The sequence below is a fragment of the Balearica regulorum genome, chromosome 11 (assembly GCF_011004875.1).
Source record: "Balearica regulorum gibbericeps isolate bBalReg1 chromosome 11, bBalReg1.pri, whole genome shotgun sequence".
In the NCBI taxonomy this organism is placed as follows: domain Eukaryota; kingdom Metazoa; phylum Chordata; class Aves; order Gruiformes; family Gruidae; genus Balearica; species Balearica regulorum.
Genome location: NC_046194.1, coordinates 434,663 through 454,318, shown reverse-complemented (window position 1 = coordinate 454,318; position 19,656 = coordinate 434,663). Strand labels below are relative to the sequence as shown.

Here is a 19,656-nt window from a genome sequence, read left to right as displayed (position 1 = left end):
ACACAAACCTCTTTCTCCTGTGGTCCCATACAGCCACATGCCTTTTCTCTTCATTCTCCCAAATTAGTCTAACCTCCATGTCTCAGCATCGTCCATGCACTCCTGTGACAAAGAGGGACATTGCTCTGCTCTTTTATTCCTCCATAAACTTTTTAAAGTTGTCAGTTTTTAAATCATTCTCACAAGACCAAAGCCATACTTTCTGCACAGCACTATGAGGGTAGCATCCTTTCTGTCCTCTGATGGAAGCAAACCTTGCACAGGTTGCGCTTTCCATATAAAAAGTACCGAGCCTTGTGACTTTGAGACTAATGCAGAGGACTCACGAGAAGAGTGGGTAAAAGGCAGGATGCCCACTCATGAGAAGAAAGGGAGAAAAAAGGTGGCATGTTGTTCAAAACAGCTTTCAGAGTGGTGACGAAACTATGGAAGATACATTAATAACAGGGCAAAATATCTGTGGGGTTCATCTGTTTGTTTTAACTTCCCCAGAGCAAGTGTTTTCCAATTGTGGGCTTTTGTGTATGTTTAGGTGCAATATCGTTACTAACAAATCATAAGCTGGAAAGGAGAGACTTTATGTCAGAGGATGAACACTGATACCATTAACATTTGGTTCGACTTCCCCGGAAATTTGTCCCCTACCTTGTCTTTTTTGGAAGAGTCCAAAGTTTTAAGTTAGTGTATCAGCGGTATTTGGCCACTCCGCGCTTTGGCTGACCATTGCAATTTAGCCGTCAAGACCTATTTTTAGTCATATGACTAACGAAGAACTTTTGGAGTGGATCCTGAAACGTCCTGAGACTCAACAAGAATGTGACAGTGGCACTCAGCGGAGCTTGCTTCGAAGTGCTTTATTTGTTCACTCGCACAGTGCCTTTTTATCCCCGTGTTTGTAGTGAGTCACATTTCCTCCGCCCACGGCTTCCTTGTGAAAAGTGGTATAATAATGAGGTACTCTTGTGCTAACTTGGTATTCAGCATAGGCCCAGGAAGTTAAGCTTTTCTATTGATTGGTCTTTATGGTTGTGAGTACAAAAGCCTCTGCCAAAGTACTCTCTGCCAGGCTGGCTGGGTAAGATCTGTCAGTGAAGTGTTTTGAACATGATTGCTCCGCTTCCTTTGCCGATCCGTGCTGTCACTTCTGGGAACTCAGGACTCGCTGTAGTTATCCGGCTGGGCTGCATTAGGAACTCGAGGTTGGGCTACCTTATCTTATTTATTTTAATGTGTTCTTTTAACTTAGATACAGCACTCCTCAGATGTATGTTATGTCTGAGGCCCAAGAGATCTCTGCCAAGGCGGTAGGCAAAGCTCCAGAATTATAGCACTGGCCTTAGCAACGAGTGATTTAAACTGAGGCTCATCCCTGAAAAAGGATGGTTGTCTGGTTTACCAGGACCTTGGGTTTCTGGAATTGCAGGTGAACTTCCAGGGACACGCATGCACATGCAGAGACAAACTCTTGTCGTATACTGATAATCTCATCTCCTGTTGCAGATGACTAAAACGCTCCAAATAAGTGCCCAAGTTGGTATTGTACTTCTCAAGTCTCGACTTATTTCGATATGATTTTTCAAATTCTCTGAGGAATCCCTCTTCACTCAGGCTGCTGTAGCACCACCAAAAACCAGCAGTTTATTAAGAGGGCTGCGTGTATGATAGCCTTCATCCTACCTTCCAGTACCAAAGCAGCTTGAAAATTAACAAAGTTGCCCATCTCGGGTCACGATTCGGAGGACAGGCTGGTTTCCAGAGCATTGGCTGTTTCTGCTCTCGTACCGGACACCTCGGGGGAGGCAGCAATCGACCGCTTCTCCCGGGCGGGGGTTGCACCAGGGCAACGGTTTGAACATCTTCTGGGTTCCAAATCCTGCTGCCAGGTGGAAGATGGGAGGCTTGACATTTATTCTGACTTCTCCTGGCTTGGCAATGTTGTTTCCGCCTCGCCCATGTCTAACCTCCCGCCGAATGCCGCCTGGAGCAGGCTGCCCCTAACGCTCTCGGTGCCGCCGGAGGAGGCAGAGCCGTGAGGGCAGGTCCCCTAACGGGGCACGGCAGCCGCGCGGTGCGGGGTTCAGCGCCGCGGAGCTCTTGCCCGGACCCGTTTGCGGCGCCGTGCGGGGCGGGGGCACGGGGCGAGCAGCCCCCGAGGGAAGCGCCGCGCAGCGGGACCGCACCGGGCCGGCACCGGCGGGCACGCGCGCCCGCAGACCCCGCGCACCCGCCGCGGGACCGGTGCCGCAGCGCCCCCTGGCGCCTCCCGCGGGGCGGCGGGACGGGACGGGACGGGGACGGGACGGGGACGGGATGGGGATGGGATGGGGGATGGGATGGGGATGGGGATGGGATGGGATGGGATGGGATGGGGATGGGGATGGGATGGGGATGGGATGGGATGGGATGGGGATGGGGATGGGATGGGGATGGGATGGGGATGGGGATGGGATGGGGATGGGATGGGATGGGGATGGGGATGGGATGGGATGGGGATGGGATGGGATGGGGATGGGATGGGATGGGGATGGGGATGGGATGGGGATGGGATGGGGATGGGGATGGGATGGGGATGGGATGGGATGGGATGGGATGGGGATGGGGATGGGATGGGATGGGATGGGGATGGGGATGGGATGGGATGGGGATGGGGATGGGGATGGGGATGGGGATGGGGACGGGACGGGGACGGGACGGGGATGGGATGGGGATGGGATGGGGATGGGGATGGGATGGGGATGGGATGGGATGGGATGGGATGGGGATGGGGATGGGATGGGGATGGGATGGGATGGGATGGGGATGGGGATGGGATGGGGATGGGATGGGGATGGGGATGGGATGGGATGGGGATGGGATGGGGATGGGATGGGGATGGGGATGGGGATGGGGATGGGGATGGGATGGGATGGGGATGGGATGGGGATGGGATGGGGATGGGGATGGGGATGGGATGGGATGGGGATGGGATGGGATGGGGATGGGGATGGGATGGGATGGGATGGGATGGGGATGGGGATGGGATGGGATGGGATGGGGATGGGGATGGGGATGGGATGGGATGGGATGGGATGGGATGGGGATGGGGATGGGGATGGGGATGGGGATGGGGATGGGGATGGGATGGGGATGGGATGGGATGGGGATGGGGATGGGATGGGATGGGATGGGGATGGGGATGGGGATGGGGATGGGGATGGGGATGGGATGGGGATGGGATGGGGATGGGGATGGGGATGGGATGGGGATGGGGATGGGATGGGATGGGGATGGGATGGGGATGGGATGGGGATGGGGATGGGGATGGGGATGGGATGGGGATGGGATGGGGATGGGATGGGATGGGGATGGGATGGGGGTGGGATGGGGATGGGATGGGGATGGGATGGGGATGGGGATGGGATGGGGCAGGATGGGAAGGAGTGGGATGGGACGGGATGAGGGGCAATGGCAGCATCAAGGCTGGTCTCAGCAAGGACGAGGGAGCTGTGCCGAGGTGTTTGCCCCGGTTCCGGCACTGCGGGAGCCGCTGCCTCTCCCCTCCCGGCCAAAACCACGAGTGCTTCCTGCTGGGCGTCCCTCTTCTCTGTGGGCGATGCCGCTCTGTGCTGGGGCTTCATCCCCCGTCAGTTCAGGGGGTTCTGGAGCTGACGGGGAAGGCGGGCCAGGACTTCAAAGAGCCGGCGAGTAGGAGCACGGACAACTGCAAGCGGCATTTCACAAGTCACCCCGTCAATGGGAAACGCGAGAAGGTGCTGGGGAAAAGCGGTGGGGTCGGTGACCAACTCAGGATGGAGTTGCCAATCTCTGTTGCTTTCCTCATTTTTTGTGTATATTTTCTTTATTCTCCTCTTGCTCTTTCCTCTCTTGAAAAATAAGAGGAATGACAATCAATAATATATGCTGGTGAAGAAAATACGGTCAGTTTAAGTGCAACTCTTGCAACAGCAACCTTTCAAAGCAACACACTGGAAGAGACCAGGCAGCCCATAGTTTAATTTTATCCTGTGTTGGGATCAGAGCTAATTCTAAATTTGTTCATAGAATTACCAGAAATCTGCCCCTCATACTGCAGAAATCCAGGCAAGCTATTATCCCCTGATGTACTTATTCTTTACCTGAGGAAACTCCTCCAACCTCCTTGTTTCTTCTTGCCAGCCATCCCAGTGCCCCCTGGCCCTGCCGGCCGTGGGCTGCAGCTGCACGACTCGGAAGTTCCTCCTGGCGATGCCGGTGGCAGGCGAGGCAGGAGTCACGTTATTGCAGTGCTTACAGCACCGTATGTCGTGAAGCCCACCAGATCTAGGGCAATGCCGGAGCCAGCCGCACATCCCTTCGGTATCTGTGGGGAGAGAGCAGAGGAAAGCAAACTCTGATGGTTGGGTCCTCACCTCCCTGTCACTGAGAGCACTTCCAGCAGCTGCAGCAAAGCGGGAGGTGTAAATATTATTCCAGGCCTTGCTCCTCTGTTTAAAAAGCATCTCTCACCCTAGCCCATAGTCGTGGCTCAGATGCTGGAAGGTGGGATAGGTGCAGGTCGTGAAATCCCCCCCCCCAGCAAAGACCACCCCGATGCAGAGAGCGCAGGTGGGGACCGCAACGCCCTGTCCTGCAGGCAGCCCCTCGCACCCGCACCACAAAGGCTTCCAGGGCTGGACACCGATTCCCTTTGCTTCTGCAAGAGCCGCAACCGGCATTTACTGCAACAGACTTGAACCCGAGCAGGAAGCTACAGGAATAACAAGAATCTTGGATGCGTTTTCATTAACGGCGAGTTCTCCAAGCCACTTTGATCTGATCCTCAGAGCATTTTTCCTCCCCTCTGGACTCTGTGCACTATAAACCCAAGTATGATTTCGTGGAACAACTTTTTTACTACCTCCTTGCCTCTGACACTTTTTGCTTTTTCTCCTTGCGACGCTGCTCTGACACGCTCAGCACAACCGTGGGTGGGTGCCACGCATGAAGCCAGACACCCAAGAGGGACCTGCGCTCTTCCCTGCTGAGTCATCCACAGCCCCGGACGTTCCAGGGGTTTTTCTCCACCCTAAAAACAAATAAAACATTTGGACCAAGTTGAAAAGTTAAACTGTAACTCAAACATTTGTCTGAAGTAGGAATAATGGAAAAAGAAGAAAGCAGCTTCTTTCTCTCTCAGCATGCAACAAGAAAACTTTATTAATATGATTCTCTAGTAGGAGTCCAATAAATGTATGGTATTGCTGGGAACATCCTGAAACTCGTTACTCCAGTTACAGATGCTGGCTGCTTTGCTTCTTGGTGGCTCTTAATTATTAGTATCTCAGCTATGGGTTTCATGGAGGCTCTTAGGTAGGTGAGTCCTGCTATATTTTCATGCTTATTTAATGTAAAACTTCCTTTGGGAAATAAGGTGCTAAGTGAGCTCTGAATCAGCAAGGCAAAACCTACCGAAGTTGCTGCCAAGTTCCTGCAGGTCGGTCAGTAAGTTTGCATTGGCAGAGATCGGGGCAATCAGTCTTTCTCACCTGAAAAGTCTGTTTCGTGCCTCACTGACATATTATCTGGAATAAAGCAAAGCAAACCACAAGAGAAATAAACCTCTGCATTTTAGCAAATGAACAGAGGTGTCAGCTGAAACAGTAAAGCGCAGTTGTAAAAGTAAAATAAATAAGCAGTGTAATGCTAATCTTAAAAAGAATTACAAGACTTTCAACAATGTCAGGACCTCAGTGGGACACATTCCCGCTGAAAAATAGACTCCGATCTCCCAGGCCTTTGGATTTACAGTGGGTGAGAGACGAGAAATAACGCAGCATGTGTTGTGTGCCGCCCTCCCGGTCCTCAGACCTTTCACCAGCTGCCAGCAGCTCGGTCCCCTCTGGGCTCTCCATCACACCTCTCCTTGCAGCGTCTCCACGCCTTTTTGAAGACACGCTTCCGCATCGTTCTTTGTGGCAGCACGCCCAGGAACAGCACCCTGCCGATAAACGGCCTGTGGGATTTTAAGCGATCAACGGGACAGCTTTACACCAGATTTCTATGAGATGGATGTCAATACAAATCTCGTTTACTCCTGTCCACTTCTTGTTAGGAGAATTTTAAAAGTGAAAATTAATTAGGAGCAGTTTAAGGGTCAGCACAGATACCACAGATGAGGATTTTCCACTGAGAATTTTGTTCTTCTAGGCAAAAAAGAATGACTTCTCATTTTTCTGTGCATAGTGTCAGGCCCACTCTCCCTCACCTTACTGGACACCAATCTCTGTGCAAATAATGGCACTGTGAGAGTTAACGCCTTTCTTGTAAAGAAAAAATCATCAACAAGGAGCAATCCTTGAATCTGAGTCAGTGATCAAAAATTCAAAAAATGGACAAAGTCCATAGCAGAAGTAAAGTTGCTATAAGTTTTACCAGCTTAATAATTACACAATTAGCTAATAATTACTCCGCTGGCAAGCTTATGTCCTGCACGATTAGAACTGGATTATTTAGTAATAGCAATAATCCTAAACTGAGTCTAAATTTAAGTTGCCAGTCTGACATGTTTATAGTAATGCGTTTGGGAGGTAGAGAGCTTTACAAGTGAATCTTCAGATTTCTTCTTACCACAGTTAAAGGCAAAATGAGAGTGACCCTACAACGAGTGGATGTATTTCCCCATTCCTCTCACTTACATATATACCTCTCTCTTTCTACATCTCCCTGTTCTTCAAAATAAAGGCATATGGTCTTGATTAGGAGAGAGCCGCAATGCTTTGTGCTTTAGTGGTGCTGTGAAGCGAACCCAATTAACTGGTGCCGTTCTAATGGCTCAGGATGTGACTAGTTCCCCCCCAGCCTGTGGCACTGCATCCTGCACCAGCAGAATGTGAGGACACCTACTCCACCGTTCGTTCCCTCCTACTCCACCGTTCGTTCCCCCCCGCGCTGGCGGCAGCTCGCAGAGCAAACACATTGTCCTCCGTGCCAGACGCTCCGTGCAGACCTGCCTGAAATCAGTGAGGGCTTTTCCACTGAATTCCTTTGAGTCGGGTTACGGAGGAAGGAAAAGAAACAGCTTTTGCTGTGTTTAGCTTTTGCTAGAGGAGCAAAAAAAATCCACATGAAGCAATGTCATTTTTAGACCTCTGATTTTTTTTTTCAAGTATTGCATAGAAAATAAATCAGGTTGTTTCTGCAGCATTATGTGACATGGCACAGGCTATATACATGTACAAAAGGCAGTTCCATATAATAGAATAAGTTATTTAGTGCCGAGGTTGCTTTACCTGCGTTGCACAGAATGTCGGGTGTTTCTGTTGTGCCGCATGGCAATACCATTCTTTCGTGAGCTATGTCCCTAAGAGCATATCTTTTATTTCCAAGTGGAAAAAAAAAATATTTCACGGAACCTCTTTGACAGAGGTCTTGCTCTGGTTTCACAGCACATTTCACACCATCATATGCTGTTAAACCTCTGTCAGATGCTATAAAATATTGAGCCACAACCCAGGCACGCAGGTCAGCATCCAGGACGGCAACCGTTACTTTCAGCCTAAACCAAAGACATTTGCTGCTTCCCCTGCGGCGCGGGCTTGGTGTGAGCGGAGCGGAGGGAAAGCTGGTTTCCCTGTTCGCTGCCGGGCCCTGGCCGAAGGTGTGGGCAGCGTGGGCTGCAGGACGCTGCCCCGGGCGCTCTGCCCGCTCTCCGGCTCGGCTCCGTCAGTGTCCGGCATCCTCCGTGCCGGGCGGGCTGGGACGGAGGCGGGGGCGAGCTGTGCTGCCCTGTGTCTCCTGGGCACCTTCCTGTGTTTGTGCTGCATCGGCTCTTTCTAAAAGGGTTTTGCACCAAGGTCATACAGAAAGGGACCGGTCCTTACTCTGCCTGCACCACCTGCCAGCACAAACAACTGGACAAAACGCCTGGGCTGAGGTACCGCGTGGCCTCGTCGCTTGGTGTCTGTATTCACGTCACTGTACTCAGTGACATAAAGCATTTGCGTACATCAGATCCCTCTCAAGAAGGGAGCCTTCTGACCCTGCTGGAGCAGCAGGAAGCTGATTAGAGGTGGTTAAATGATTCGCAGCTGCAAGTTCATTATTCTGATTGTAAAGTTCCTTCAAAAGGAGAGAGATAAGAAATGGCTCTTCAGAGACGACAATAGTATGTTCTTTTCTTTTGGTATAGTTGCATGATTTTAATACTTTGAACACTGAAGGGTTATTTTAACATAGATGTAGGGTGCTCTACACTTGCCGTATTGCTTTTTTCCAGTAGGTGTGCAGCTGGGAACGGATGTAGCAACTTCGGTAACCAGGCTCCCTGCCTGGGACTTCCAGCTCTGCTCCAAGAGACCAGGTCTTGCACAACCACGCTGCGTGTGTTGTTACCAAGCAGTTCCTCTCAAACGAATACGACTTCATTAACCAGCTTCACAAAAACTGTCAGAGATGTAGCAGCCTCCGCGGTGCCGGTTCCTCCCCCATTTGTTTGGTGGCAGGCGAGGGAGAGAGCAGGTCCCCAGCGAGGGGACGGGGACCCGTGCGATGGCTGAGGATCCCTGAGGAGCACTTGGGAGAAACGCACAAGAAATCGGGCTGTGCTTCTGCTCATGGAAGTGTTTGTTGGGGAATAAGAATTAAATTCAAGTTAGATGTGTCCATGCTCGTGGCCAGATTGAGGCACTCTGGTGAAGAGAAGTGCTGCCGAGACCAGCTATTTACTGCGTGGAGCTGCAAGAAATTCATGGGAATGAAATGACATTTACAGTCGGCACACGTCCATGGCTGACTCCTCATCTGGGTAATCATAGCTCTGCGTTTTACAAAGGGCTTTTCATGCTGAAAGATGTCAAAACGCATGCAGACGTAAGTTTTGGTCGTGGTTTTGAGGCTGTCAGGACCAGCAGTCTATGCTTTCCTGTTAACCCGCTTGTTAGAGGGAACATCTCCCTTTCAAAAAGTTACACAAAGCCCGCAGGAGAGAGAGAGTCCTAAACCAGATATTTTATTTGACTGTTATCAGCCCCCAAAAACGTTGGTGAATCCAATATTCTTGTATTACAACCATATGGAAATTTTAACAGAGCTCATATTAAAGCAAGAGCATCCAGCGGAAGGTTGCATATAATGATGGCAAAGTTTGCCACGCTTTTACAAAAACGTAAGCTTTTGACAATCACCTCGAGGAAATAATATTTTTCAAAGGCAGCTCAACATCGCCAGGCTGCAGATTCTTACTGAAGAAAGCGCTGTGGGTGTAAGGATCAGCATAGGACGTGCAGTTAGGAAACCATCATCGGTTTTCCATCTGAGAGCAAGCCGTCCCTTAGAGAAACCATGCCGGGTGAGGGACATCTCTGCACCCCCGCCGCTGGCACACAGGCAGACTGTGGATTTGCCCTTGGTGTGCGCCGTGCATCTCTCCGTGCAACGGCTGAAGGAAGCCAGACCCAGCTTGCTGTCGTGTGAAAAAGATGAGTAGCAAGAACAGGCTCTGTTTGGTTTATTTGCCCCAGAGTAATGAGTTCTAGCAGTTCTCCAGGAGCACGTTGGGAAATACCTGTAAACTGCGTTATTTAATTTCCTTGCATTTTTCCAACATCTGAATGAGAAAACGTTTCATTAACTTACCTTAACAATGTTGTATTTGGGTTTGTGGTTTGTTTGTTTTTCTAGCAAGAGACATCTTGTTTATAGAAACCCTCCAGACAGTTACATTGTGGAAATGCCATTTGCAGTGGTATGAATTCCAAGTTTTCCAGATAGTAAAAACCCCCAACTTAGTCGTAATGTCAGGTTTATGCTGTTATTTACTCGTAACATAAAATGAAAGACTCAGATGTCTGCCTCCACTGTGCCAGCTCCATTCAGATCTCCGCTTACGCTTCTTTATTAGTCTAAACAAAATAAACGCTCACACGACAAAGCCCACAGGAGCAAGTCTGTGAAACACATTTCTTGTAGGTGAATCAGAGAAGACATCTGAGCCTTGGGTGCTTGTTCTCTGAAGAGATTTTGCTAACTCAATTTCCTCCCCTAAGCGCATCCTTCTGCAGAGTAATTCCTGCGGACGCGTGGTGGGGACGAGCGATCACCGTTTGTGAGAGGGGAGCATTTACGTGGAGCGCTGCACGGGAATCTCGATTTCCAAATTTAAATTGTCTTCACTCAGATTTGCAACTGTAGCAAACCGCCAGTCTTCAGTGGAAATGCCAAGCTGTGGAAGTGTAATTAGTATTACTTGCATAGGAAGGACGAAACTCATTTTGCCTTCGCTGCCTTTTAAGGCTAAATCCTTCGCAATCACGAAGGCAGAGCCAGCACCGAATGGCACAAATAAGGAAACCGGTTATTCTTTCCGAGGAAGAGAAAAATGCAACTTGGGTGAGTTTTCAGAGCCATTAGTCTGAAGTTGGCCACATGCTCCCACTTGATATTTCTCACTGCTGATCCAAATCCAGCTCCGAAATGCCGGGGCTGGCTCCCACCGTGACCCGGCAGCTGCCTGCACCGGCTGTCCAGGCACCGCACGCCCGCGTGCCCACGCGTGCCCACGTGCCGAGGAATCTCAGCTATTTCGTTACGGATGGGGAGCTGCTGCGCAGAACGGGATAAACGCTGCTGAAAGCCCTCGATCACCACCAAGAGCAGCAGGAATGCAAGTATCAGTATTTGAGGCAATTGCTGTGGCACATTACCAGATGCTCAGTTTTATTGAGCGGGGGAGCGTATAAAGGTCTACAAAGGAACTCTTTTATCCTGTGCCAACTTTTCCCGCCTCCCGCCTTTTGGTTTTAAAAGCTGCAGATCTGTTCCCGACTCTCAGAGGTACATCGCAGGCTCCGCCTCAGGCAAAGCTGGGTGCCCTGTTCAGCCATCGCTGCTGCCCGGCCGGTTGGCTCCAGGACAGACAGACTGACACCCCACAAAGGACACAGTTCGCGAGGGCTGGCAAAAGGTAAAATATTATTGGAACTGAAAATAATTTACACGTTACTCTAAAGAAACGTCAATTAACAATATTAAAACACAGCAATGTACAGTTTTCTTAGGAAATATAATGATGTGAGACATTCTTGATGGAAAGCCCAGAGACTGTAACGGAGCCCTACATACATCAGCAGAACAGGTACCTACTGGCCAACACCCCTCTTGTAGGCACATCCTGGCAAGGCAATTCCGACTTCATCACCTCTGGGTGTCTGCATACAGTTTTTATGCTGAACCACGAAGTTTTTCACGGAATTGGTAAAGAGCCGTATTTGCGTAGCGTATTTGTGTGGACCTTCCAGCCCGTATGTGAGTCTGCCGTCCACCCTCCCTCACACACAGAGCGAGACCCCCAGTTTGCTTGCCTACAGCGAGCCTGCGCTCCCAGTGCTCCCAGTCACAGCCCAGTTCCCAGCCCTGGCCTGCCAAATGGCCACCCCTGGTTTGGAAGGGGAGAGACGGAGGGAGGTCGGTCTCTGAAGTCCATCAGTCCCTGACGGCCTCTTCCGAATGTGCCCAACGGGCCGTCGTCACCCTGCCTGGGGAGCTGCCCTGAAGTCAACCAGCTTAACTTGCTGGGGCCAGCCGACACGGCTGTCACGATATTAGACTCAAACTGGTGTCTCCACCGGCACAAGCTCCATAAAATGATTTTGACTGCCAAAATCTGACTTCCAATTTAATATCTCCTACGCAGAAAATGGAAATACATCAAAAAAGAAACATGGTAGAAAGTGCAAAAAAGAAAAATTCCTCTGGAACCTTTTGTACTTATTGAGGGGCTGGTTCAGTCCTTAGCGAAATGACGGGTGGTATACGTTCTAAGGAAGGGGTGACTCCTCAGCTAGCTAGTGCTTAAGAATAAGCTCGCTTGCGTAATTTCTTTCGTGACCACAGACTGCAGTACCAGGGGTGTTTTACGGTGACCATTAGTAATCCTTACAGAACAAAACAAGCCACTGAAAGAAGAACACCTGCCAAAAGGGAGTGAGTTTTGCTGTCCTGCTTCCAAGCCGCGTTCCCGCTGTGGGTTTTGAGGTGTTTCCCCCTCCAGCGGCGGGCACAGCCGCCCGCCGTGCTGCGAGGAACGCGCCTGGGTCGCAGAGGGGGGGACCGGCAGAGCCGCGATGTTTCTGCAACAGCAGAGTAAGCGGCTGAGACGCTGTGGGTATAAATTTGAGAATGGCTTGAACAAATTACGCATAAATAAAAAGAAGGAATCAATACAGTGTTTCTATATGCACAAACAGCCGTCTACTTTAAAACAGCATGCATCGGTTGGCACGTGTCCAATCAGTGTTGGTTCCCATTATTTTATTAGGCTATGAAAGATTTTCTGTGCTGTTAAAGAATTCTCTTAATTTTTGCTGACTGTTCTGGTGAAAAATTCACCCGGCACCCCTCCCTCTGGAGCCCGCGTGTGGGCAAGTCCATCCCCGGAGGTTTTTGAAAGCCTGACGGGACCAGGTCCTGAGCAGCCCAGTCAGACGTTGAGGTTAGCTTGCTTTGGGCAGAAGGTTGGACCGGATGGTCCCCAGCAGGCCTTTCCAACTCGATTTTCCCCCGTGATTCTGCAGTTACGACACAATGCTGCCTGGCCATCAGGTGAAGGGTTTAGCTTTCTGCCACAATGGGCTGAACACTGGATATGTCTGTCTTTGCAGAGTTCCTCTGGGAGGATGCCCTGGCCTTCTGGCAGGCATTGCCTCTTTTATAATGGCAGTTCTCAACCCAGGCGTGCCTGAAAGTGGGGGAGATGTCCTGCAGAGCGTGACCCTGGGCTGCACTCCTTCGCCGGCACACGCACAGCAAGGACTTCAACTCAGATCTGAAGCTCTCGTTCAGCCAACAGTAAATGAAGGGGTTGTAGCAAGTGCTGCTCATGGCAAACCAGTGAAAAGCAAAGTACAGAGCGTTGCTACTGTGGATGGCCCTACAGGAGATCAATACCACGTAGCAGTTCAGGGGGAACCAGCATACTGCAAACACAATCACCACCACCATCAGCATCTTCAACGTCATCTTCTTTTTCCGTTGATGGGCGTAGTATTGCTCCATGGTGAGGTCCCCGATGGCATTTCTCAGCCAGAGCTTCTTGGCCACCATGGTATACGTGATGGAGATCACAAGCAAGGGCAGGACATACAAGAGAACAAAAGTAGTCAAGTCCAAATACTTCCAGAAAAGATCAGCAGGAGGAGGGAAGCTGGGGAGACAAACCGTTCGTATCGTTCTGTTTCTGAAGATCAAAGAGAGAAAGAACTGTCAATTCCACAACCAGATGCACGCAATACCTGGAGGACAAACATCCCACGTTCTTAGTTTCAGTAAAGGTACAGATAGTGGAACTCATTCAGTAACTCAGGCAAGTGCCACTTTCAGTGGAAAAGCTTGCTTTAAGTTTGACCAGTGAAGGTACGTTAACACGTTCCCAGGAAAAGAAAAAAATAATCCATATTGACATCTGTGCCCTCTAATGGTGAGCACCACCTCTCTTCTGTGCCTGTCTGAAACTGCCTCAGAGATTCAGCCCTGCGAAGTCAGCTAACAAAAAGTCTGAAAGCAACGCCGTTGATTTTCATCGTCCTTTCATGAGAAACACACCGCCTGGTCAAAGAGAAGGAAGACTTCTCTGTTTCACCATACTTTCTTTGTTAATAACACAGATTGAGAGATGTGTGCCTTACGATCTGTGGGGCTTTGATTAAGCTGCATATGTCATATTAAAAAAAAAAAAAAAGAAAGAAAAAAGCAGAGTGTAGATGTCTTACCCAATATAAAATCTTGTCAAAGTCTGATAAATGGCATGCGGCAGTGAGAAGCAGCTGGCCATAACCCAGATGATAACGATGCAAATCCCTCCTTTCACCATGGACATGCGCGGCTTGAGGGGGTGCATGATAACCTGCGGAGAACAACCAGTCCTGAGGATTTACAATGCCTTCAACTGATAAAAACACACTGCAAGCTTTAGAAAGAAAGAATGCATCTTTGCTTTATCCGTGTCCAGGAGCAAGCATTTCACGCTGATCACTGAGTAAGAAGAAACAGCGTGCGTGCTTTCCGGGACAGCAAGGAACGCTCAGCACGGACGTTAAGCGTGGCACAATACAGACGGCAGCCACGGGGCTCACCGCGTCCGGCGTTGGTGGACTTGCAAGACGGAGTGGCAAGGTGCTTGAGAACCACGACCGAATGCCATCCTTGGCCAACATAGCCCTAACAACCCTGAAGTGTGTTCTCTTGTACTCACAGGTTACCCCGTGCAGTACTGGCTACAGCACAGCGTGCTCCACGTGCGTTTGCTGCTGAGGAGGGCTGCTTTGTCTGACGATGTCTTGGTCACTCCTTGAGCCTCACGCTGCAGTTCGAAGCTCTGCAGCAGCTCTCTGTCCCTCCAGTGTTAAAAGGCAGAAAGGAAAGAGTCCTTTTGCAGGACTTCAGAGAGCATAAAGGGCCGTAAAACACAAGGAGTTGTGCAAGTATGAAACGTTACTGCTGGCCCAGTGCCCGGAGCAGAGAAACACGCTCAGTGTCACCATCAGCTTGACTTCAGAGATCATGATGGCTAGATATCTGTTGAGCTACGTGCACTATGGATGATTATATTAGGCAGTGAAAGAATAATTAAAAATAGATCTATCATGTCATCCAAATGATCTCTTGGCTGATGAAGTCTTTGGTATCTTATGCATGCCTTTTCTAGTCTCATTATAAATATCTACTTAATCAAGCTCCTGCAACTCCCCTGGAGCATCTGTCTGCTCTGGTACCTCTCAGGACTAGCAATATTTTTAGAGGCAAGTGTTGACTTCTCCATGCTCAGTGACATCTCCTTACTTCTATTTTTACCTCCTTGGGACATACTAGCTAATTCCAGTTCTGAGGAACCTACTCCACTGGATTTAAAGGCAGTTATTGTGTTTGCCCTTAATTAAACAAACACTTGCCTTGCAATCAACCCAGAATCTACTGATTAAAATGTATCATTATCAAAATGCTTCGCTTTCAAGAGCTGCAGTGTTGCACACAGAATGGGCAGACTACCAAACCTTTTGTGGTACAAAAGACAGAAATGGATGATCTATGTTCTGGCAGTCACTGTAATTTTCTGACACCAGATGGAGCACATCCCAGATGATCAGAGTGGAATCCGTTCATCTAGCCATGTCATTTATCACGTGAAATTGCTCTTCAGTAACAACCGTTTCTGTGACTCCAGCACTGCGAGAAGAGTAAGTCTGCCTGAGAGCGCACCTTGCAGGATCTGCTCTGCCAGTGCACAGCGTTTATCAGCTTACGCAAAAAATCTGAACCGCATTATACTGCAAGGAAACCCTCTGGTTTGCACTGGTTGCTTGACCTGTAAGATTTTCCTGGTTGGTATTTGCAAAAAAAGTATCGGGGTGGGAGGAGGAGAGGAGAATTTCTTACCTTGAACTGAACGTGCCAACCTAGTTCTCACTACTTCCAGTCTTAGGCATCCCAAAATAATGAGACGAGCCTAAAAACTGTTAAGACTCTTCATAAATAAATGCTGAGATAATGCATTGGCTTGCTGGTGTTTGAACTTCAGCATACGTTCCTGCCATGCTCCACAGAGTGGCTGAGGTGGGCAGGGACCCCCGGAGATCATCTAGTCCCACTCCCCGTGCAAAGCAGGGCCAGCTGGCACAGGCTGCCCGGCCCGTTTCTGGCTGGGGTTCGGATACCTCCGAGGACAGAGACTCCACAACCTCTCTGGGCAGCCTGTTCCAGCGTTTGATCACCCTCACTGCAAAAAAACCCGCGGATCTTAGTCCACCGCCGTGAAAGCTAGAATCCTCCCCTCCGGTCCTTGATTCCCAAGACAATGCAGGTTTCCCGGTACTGGGATTTGAAGGGGGAAAAAAACTATGTACTTAGCTCCTTATTTTCTGTGTGTCACATACCTGATGCCGATCCAGAGCGATGGCAGCAAGGGTCAGCACAGACACGTGCACGGAGCAGTACTGAACAAACCGGCTGATGTGACACATCAGCTTTCCAAAAACCCAGGTACTGCTTACAAACCGCACCTGAAGAACAGAGAAAATTGGATTAAAACAGTGTCCATTATCTGAAGAGTAGCACATGGGCTTCCCCACAGCATGGTAAGGAAGAAACACTTTAATATCATTTCCTTATGTTTTGTAGGTGCATTATACTCAGTTTTCTGTGGAAACAGTGACTATGCAAGAGGCTCTGAAAGAGAGGTGAGATTTGTTATACCGAGGAAACAAATCCTCCTGAGTAGTGCTCTGTGTATGTGTATGCGTGTTTGTGCGTGCATGTACGCATGTAACGTGGCCCTGCTGGAACATGGAAGGAAATCTTAGCTCAGCTCCTTGGTGAGGCTCCGCAGGGAAAATCAGTAGCTTGCCTCCTTAAAAACGGTTGCACGTTTGAATTCGTGGATGCTGAAATTTGCATGGGTTCAAAACTTAGTGAGATAATGTCACGGAAGAAAACATCACTGAGGGCACTGAAGTAGCAAGATAACAGCTCTGGGTTAGGGGCTGCCATCTGCGGAGCATCCCTGCCTACCTGCCCTGCGTCTGTACCCTTCCTGGGGTCTGCAGCTACCAGCCACGCTCACGGGCAGGATGTGGAGCTGGGTGGCAGGGTCTTGTTCGCACGCTGATCTCTAAGCCCGACTCTCCTCTTGTCACATCGCGTGAGATGCATCAACAGGAATTTCAGAGGTGTCAGTCAGGGTACGCAGAGTGGAAAACGCTACCCTGCACGTGAAAAAGCAACTCGCGCTTCACAGGCTGGGTTGCCTTCCTCCCTGATCCGACCTCTGCGGGTACAGGAGCCCTCTCCGCGGGCGCGTGAAATCCAGCCTCCGGGGAGGGGGGTGAAGCCTCCCTGAGACCGCAGCGGCAAGGGCAGCACGGCATTCCTTATGAGTTCCCCGAGAGGCGCTGCTTATCGTGGCTTTTCCGCAGAGGAGATTATTCCAGGTAACAGTTGTTGTCTCGCCGCCTTGTTATTCCTAACAGCGCAACATTTATTCCAAATTAATGTAACTCAATCTAGAAGCAGATTAAGCTAATTTGAAATAAAGCACACTTACTACAAAACATCTGTCCACACAGAAAATTAGTCAAGACTAGCTAATCTGTTTTCAATTAATCTAATTAACTTCCATATAGAGACCACTCTAGTAGCAATGACTCTGTCCCTGAATGTGTAGCAACGTGCTGTTTCTTTGAAGTCGATGTAAAGCTCTTTCCTAAGGGAGATTACAGTGGTTTAGTTACTTGTGCCTCATGTGTGGCTGTTGTTGTCAAACACACAAGAGGGCACTATCCTTTGCCTGAACAGATTACGGGATGCAAATCCCATCAGAGCAAGGCAGAGAAATCCCACCAAAGGAGCAGGACCAGTTTAAGAAAAGGTGAATTCAGACTGATAATTCAGGAACTGCGTTTGGAAGGCAGAAGAACACTATGGGCATCTCTGGGCAAGGACTGAAGCAGTACTTGGGATGCTTTCGAACCAGAGGGCTGTGTCAAATTCAGCTATAGAGAGAGTCCTGTTTGCATGTTGCTTATAGATTGTGACAGTGGGGCAAGAAATTAACCCGTTTAATTCTTCCCAACTCATTCTTTTAATATTTTTTTTATGTCTTATATGTCACCGAGCCCTGCCTGCATGCGAGGGGGTGTCGGGGGCGGGGGGGGGGGGGGGCACAGCTGTAGCTTGTCCGGGAGGCAAAAGGACAGGGGAGGGAGCCAAAAAGAAACTCTGCCTGTTAACCTGTTACCGGCCCATCCAATACACGTGCACACAGCTGACAGGCACACAGACACCAGCAAAACACAGACGAGGCGGATGCTCACCAGCGTGAAGGGGGTGTTCAGAATGGTGATCATCACGTCGGCAACGGCCAGGTTGACAATGAAGAGGCTGGTGGCAGAGTGCATCCTTTTGTTCTTGATCACCACGTGGCACACCAGGATGTTGCCGAAGAGAGAGATGCAGATGATCACAGAGTAGGCTACTATCAGCAGCGCCTTCACCGTCTGGCTCTGGGACTCACCCTCATACTTGGTCCCGCTGTCAAAGTCCCCCAGGTCCTCAAGGTCCAAATCACTGTGGAAGAAGGATTGGTTAGGGAAGCCGTACAGCGCAGAGAAGAAGTTGGTCGCGTTGTGATTCTCCGCTCTCCAGAAGGGCTTGGAGATGTACTGCAAAGGGAACCACGTGTGCCTGCTCATGGCTCGGGAAGCAAAGCTCCAGCGCTGTCCGTGTGCCCGGGCAGGCTGCATGATCCTCTCTGCCCTCCTTCCAGGCAGCTCAGGTGCTAAAGTCAGTGGCTGCAGGAGGGAACACATGCACTTGCATTTTAAAAATGTGCCCCGTGGCTGCAAACTGCATAGAAGAGTTGATAAATGGGTCCTTCTTCCTGTGCTGGTTACACGAGAGCTTTGCTCCAGGGACGCTCCAGCTGCTGTCCTTTTTCAGTCCCGTAGGTCCTACATACAGAAGCCGATTCGGATGCTGAAATATCAGAGATCCCCAAACACTTTCTCTCTGCACCTAGGAAGAAATCCTAGTGAATATTTCCTTTTGGGCACTGTTCTGCTTCTCTCCCACAACTTCTCCTTGGAAATCTGCTTCATGGGTTTTCCACAGTCCTTCACCCATCAGGTCTCTGTTCCCCAAGTGCCTTCAGAGCTTGCCAGAATCAAAACAGCAAGGGCTGCCTTTCCCTTTTCCTTCCATCCTCAAAGTATCTCTGAGCTATACACTGAAGCAGCTTTGCTCAGAGGCTGAGCAGTCCCTGCTTTCCCTGCGATATATACAGCCTGCCAGATGACACACCGCCTATGAAATAGCCAATAGTGTATCTCTTCCCAGTTTCTCCTGAGGTGTACTGCAAGCACACACATAGACGATGGGAGAGCCTGACATGTGCAGAGCCAGCAGAGCAGCAAAATACAGAGAGAATGGATGTGTCCTGATCTTCCCTGTCTCCCCTCTCCTCCTCCTTTCCGGGTACCCAGCACAACAGCTACATGGGGCAAAGCACCTTGACTAATTTGCAGTGTCTGTCTGTCTTTCTCTCCCTTCCAGAGCTTGAGCAGACAGCGAACAGCCGAGGATTTCTGCCTCCAGAGAGCCCCCGGCTTTGTGCCTGGCACCGTTCCCTTCTCGCTCTCCTGCGGCACAGAGGACAGCGTAACAAGCGAAATGCAACCCGAAAACAAGATCAGAAGTTTCAGGGTGCTGCTGGGCGTCCAGGGAGACTCCTGCCGCAGCTCGGCCCTCCGGCACTGAGCCAGGACGGGGGAGAGCAGGAGCAAACAGCAGCGACACGGGTGGAAATCCCTTCTGCTTTGCAGACACGGTCATTTGCAGAGCAGCCTCAGGCGCCAAGCCCAGAAACGCCCAGGCGAGAGCCCTTCTGTGCTGCCCCCCGGGCTGGGGGCGGGCAGAGGGGGAACAGGCAGGTTTCATACCGGACTGGAGCCAAAGTCACCTTCCCTTTCCTGACAGTCGGCATCCCGGCACGCGTTTGGCGACACAGAACGTCTTTTGCCACGAGTGCGTTTGTCCTGTGTGTCTTCAGAGACACCACTCTCCGCCCTTCCTCAGCATCCCCAGACCCCCGCAGCCCCCCCCACGTGTGTGTATACACATATACACGCATGCCCTGACACGCGTGGTGGGCAGGTG

The 19,656-nt window shown here is 50.2% G+C and overlaps 1 protein-coding gene and 3 long non-coding RNA genes across 6 annotated transcripts; 2 read left to right on the top strand and 2 right to left on the bottom strand.

Moving 5' to 3' along the window:
* The first annotated feature begins 3,431 nt into the window (after nucleotides 1-3,431).
* LOC142603301 (uncharacterized) lies at nucleotides 3,432-5,086 on the top strand. Its single transcript, XR_012837193.1, has 2 exons — nucleotides 3,432-3,749; nucleotides 3,877-5,086. It is a non-coding gene; the product is annotated as an uncharacterized LOC142603301 (long non-coding RNA).
* On the bottom strand, nucleotides 3,902-5,514 carry LOC142603299 (uncharacterized). The gene is made up of 2 exons (XR_012837191.1): nucleotides 4,877-5,514; nucleotides 3,902-4,339 (listed from the first exon to the last, which is right to left on the bottom strand). It is a non-coding gene; the product is annotated as an uncharacterized LOC142603299 (long non-coding RNA).
* Nucleotides 5,515-12,170: 6,656 nt separating this feature from the next.
* LOC104636710 (G-protein coupled receptor 83) lies at nucleotides 12,171-19,063 on the bottom strand. Of its 2 annotated transcripts, XM_075762966.1 has the most exons (5): nucleotides 17,817-19,063; nucleotides 15,882-16,007; nucleotides 13,722-13,855; nucleotides 13,171-13,189; nucleotides 12,171-13,041 (listed from the first exon to the last, which is right to left on the bottom strand). In XM_075762966.1, exons 1-5 carry the CDS (start codon nucleotides 18,309-18,311, stop codon nucleotides 12,565-12,567), a joined length of 1,251 nt encoding a protein of 416 aa, XP_075619081.1. In that variant the 5' UTR covers nucleotides 18,312-19,063; the 3' UTR covers nucleotides 12,171-12,564. The 2 variants fall into 2 exon arrangements, with proteins under 2 accessions (XP_075619081.1, XP_075619079.1); XM_075762964.1 differs by having other exon boundaries at nucleotides 12,174-13,189.
* On the top strand, nucleotides 14,801-19,177 carry LOC142603297 (uncharacterized). 2 transcript variants are annotated; one of them, XR_012837190.1, is made up of 3 exons: nucleotides 14,801-15,315; nucleotides 16,126-16,184; nucleotides 19,054-19,177. It is a non-coding gene; the product is annotated as an uncharacterized LOC142603297 (long non-coding RNA). The 2 variants fall into 2 exon arrangements; XR_012837189.1 differs by having other exon boundaries at nucleotides 14,801-15,329.
* The last annotated feature ends 479 nt before the right edge of the window (nucleotides 19,178-19,656 follow it).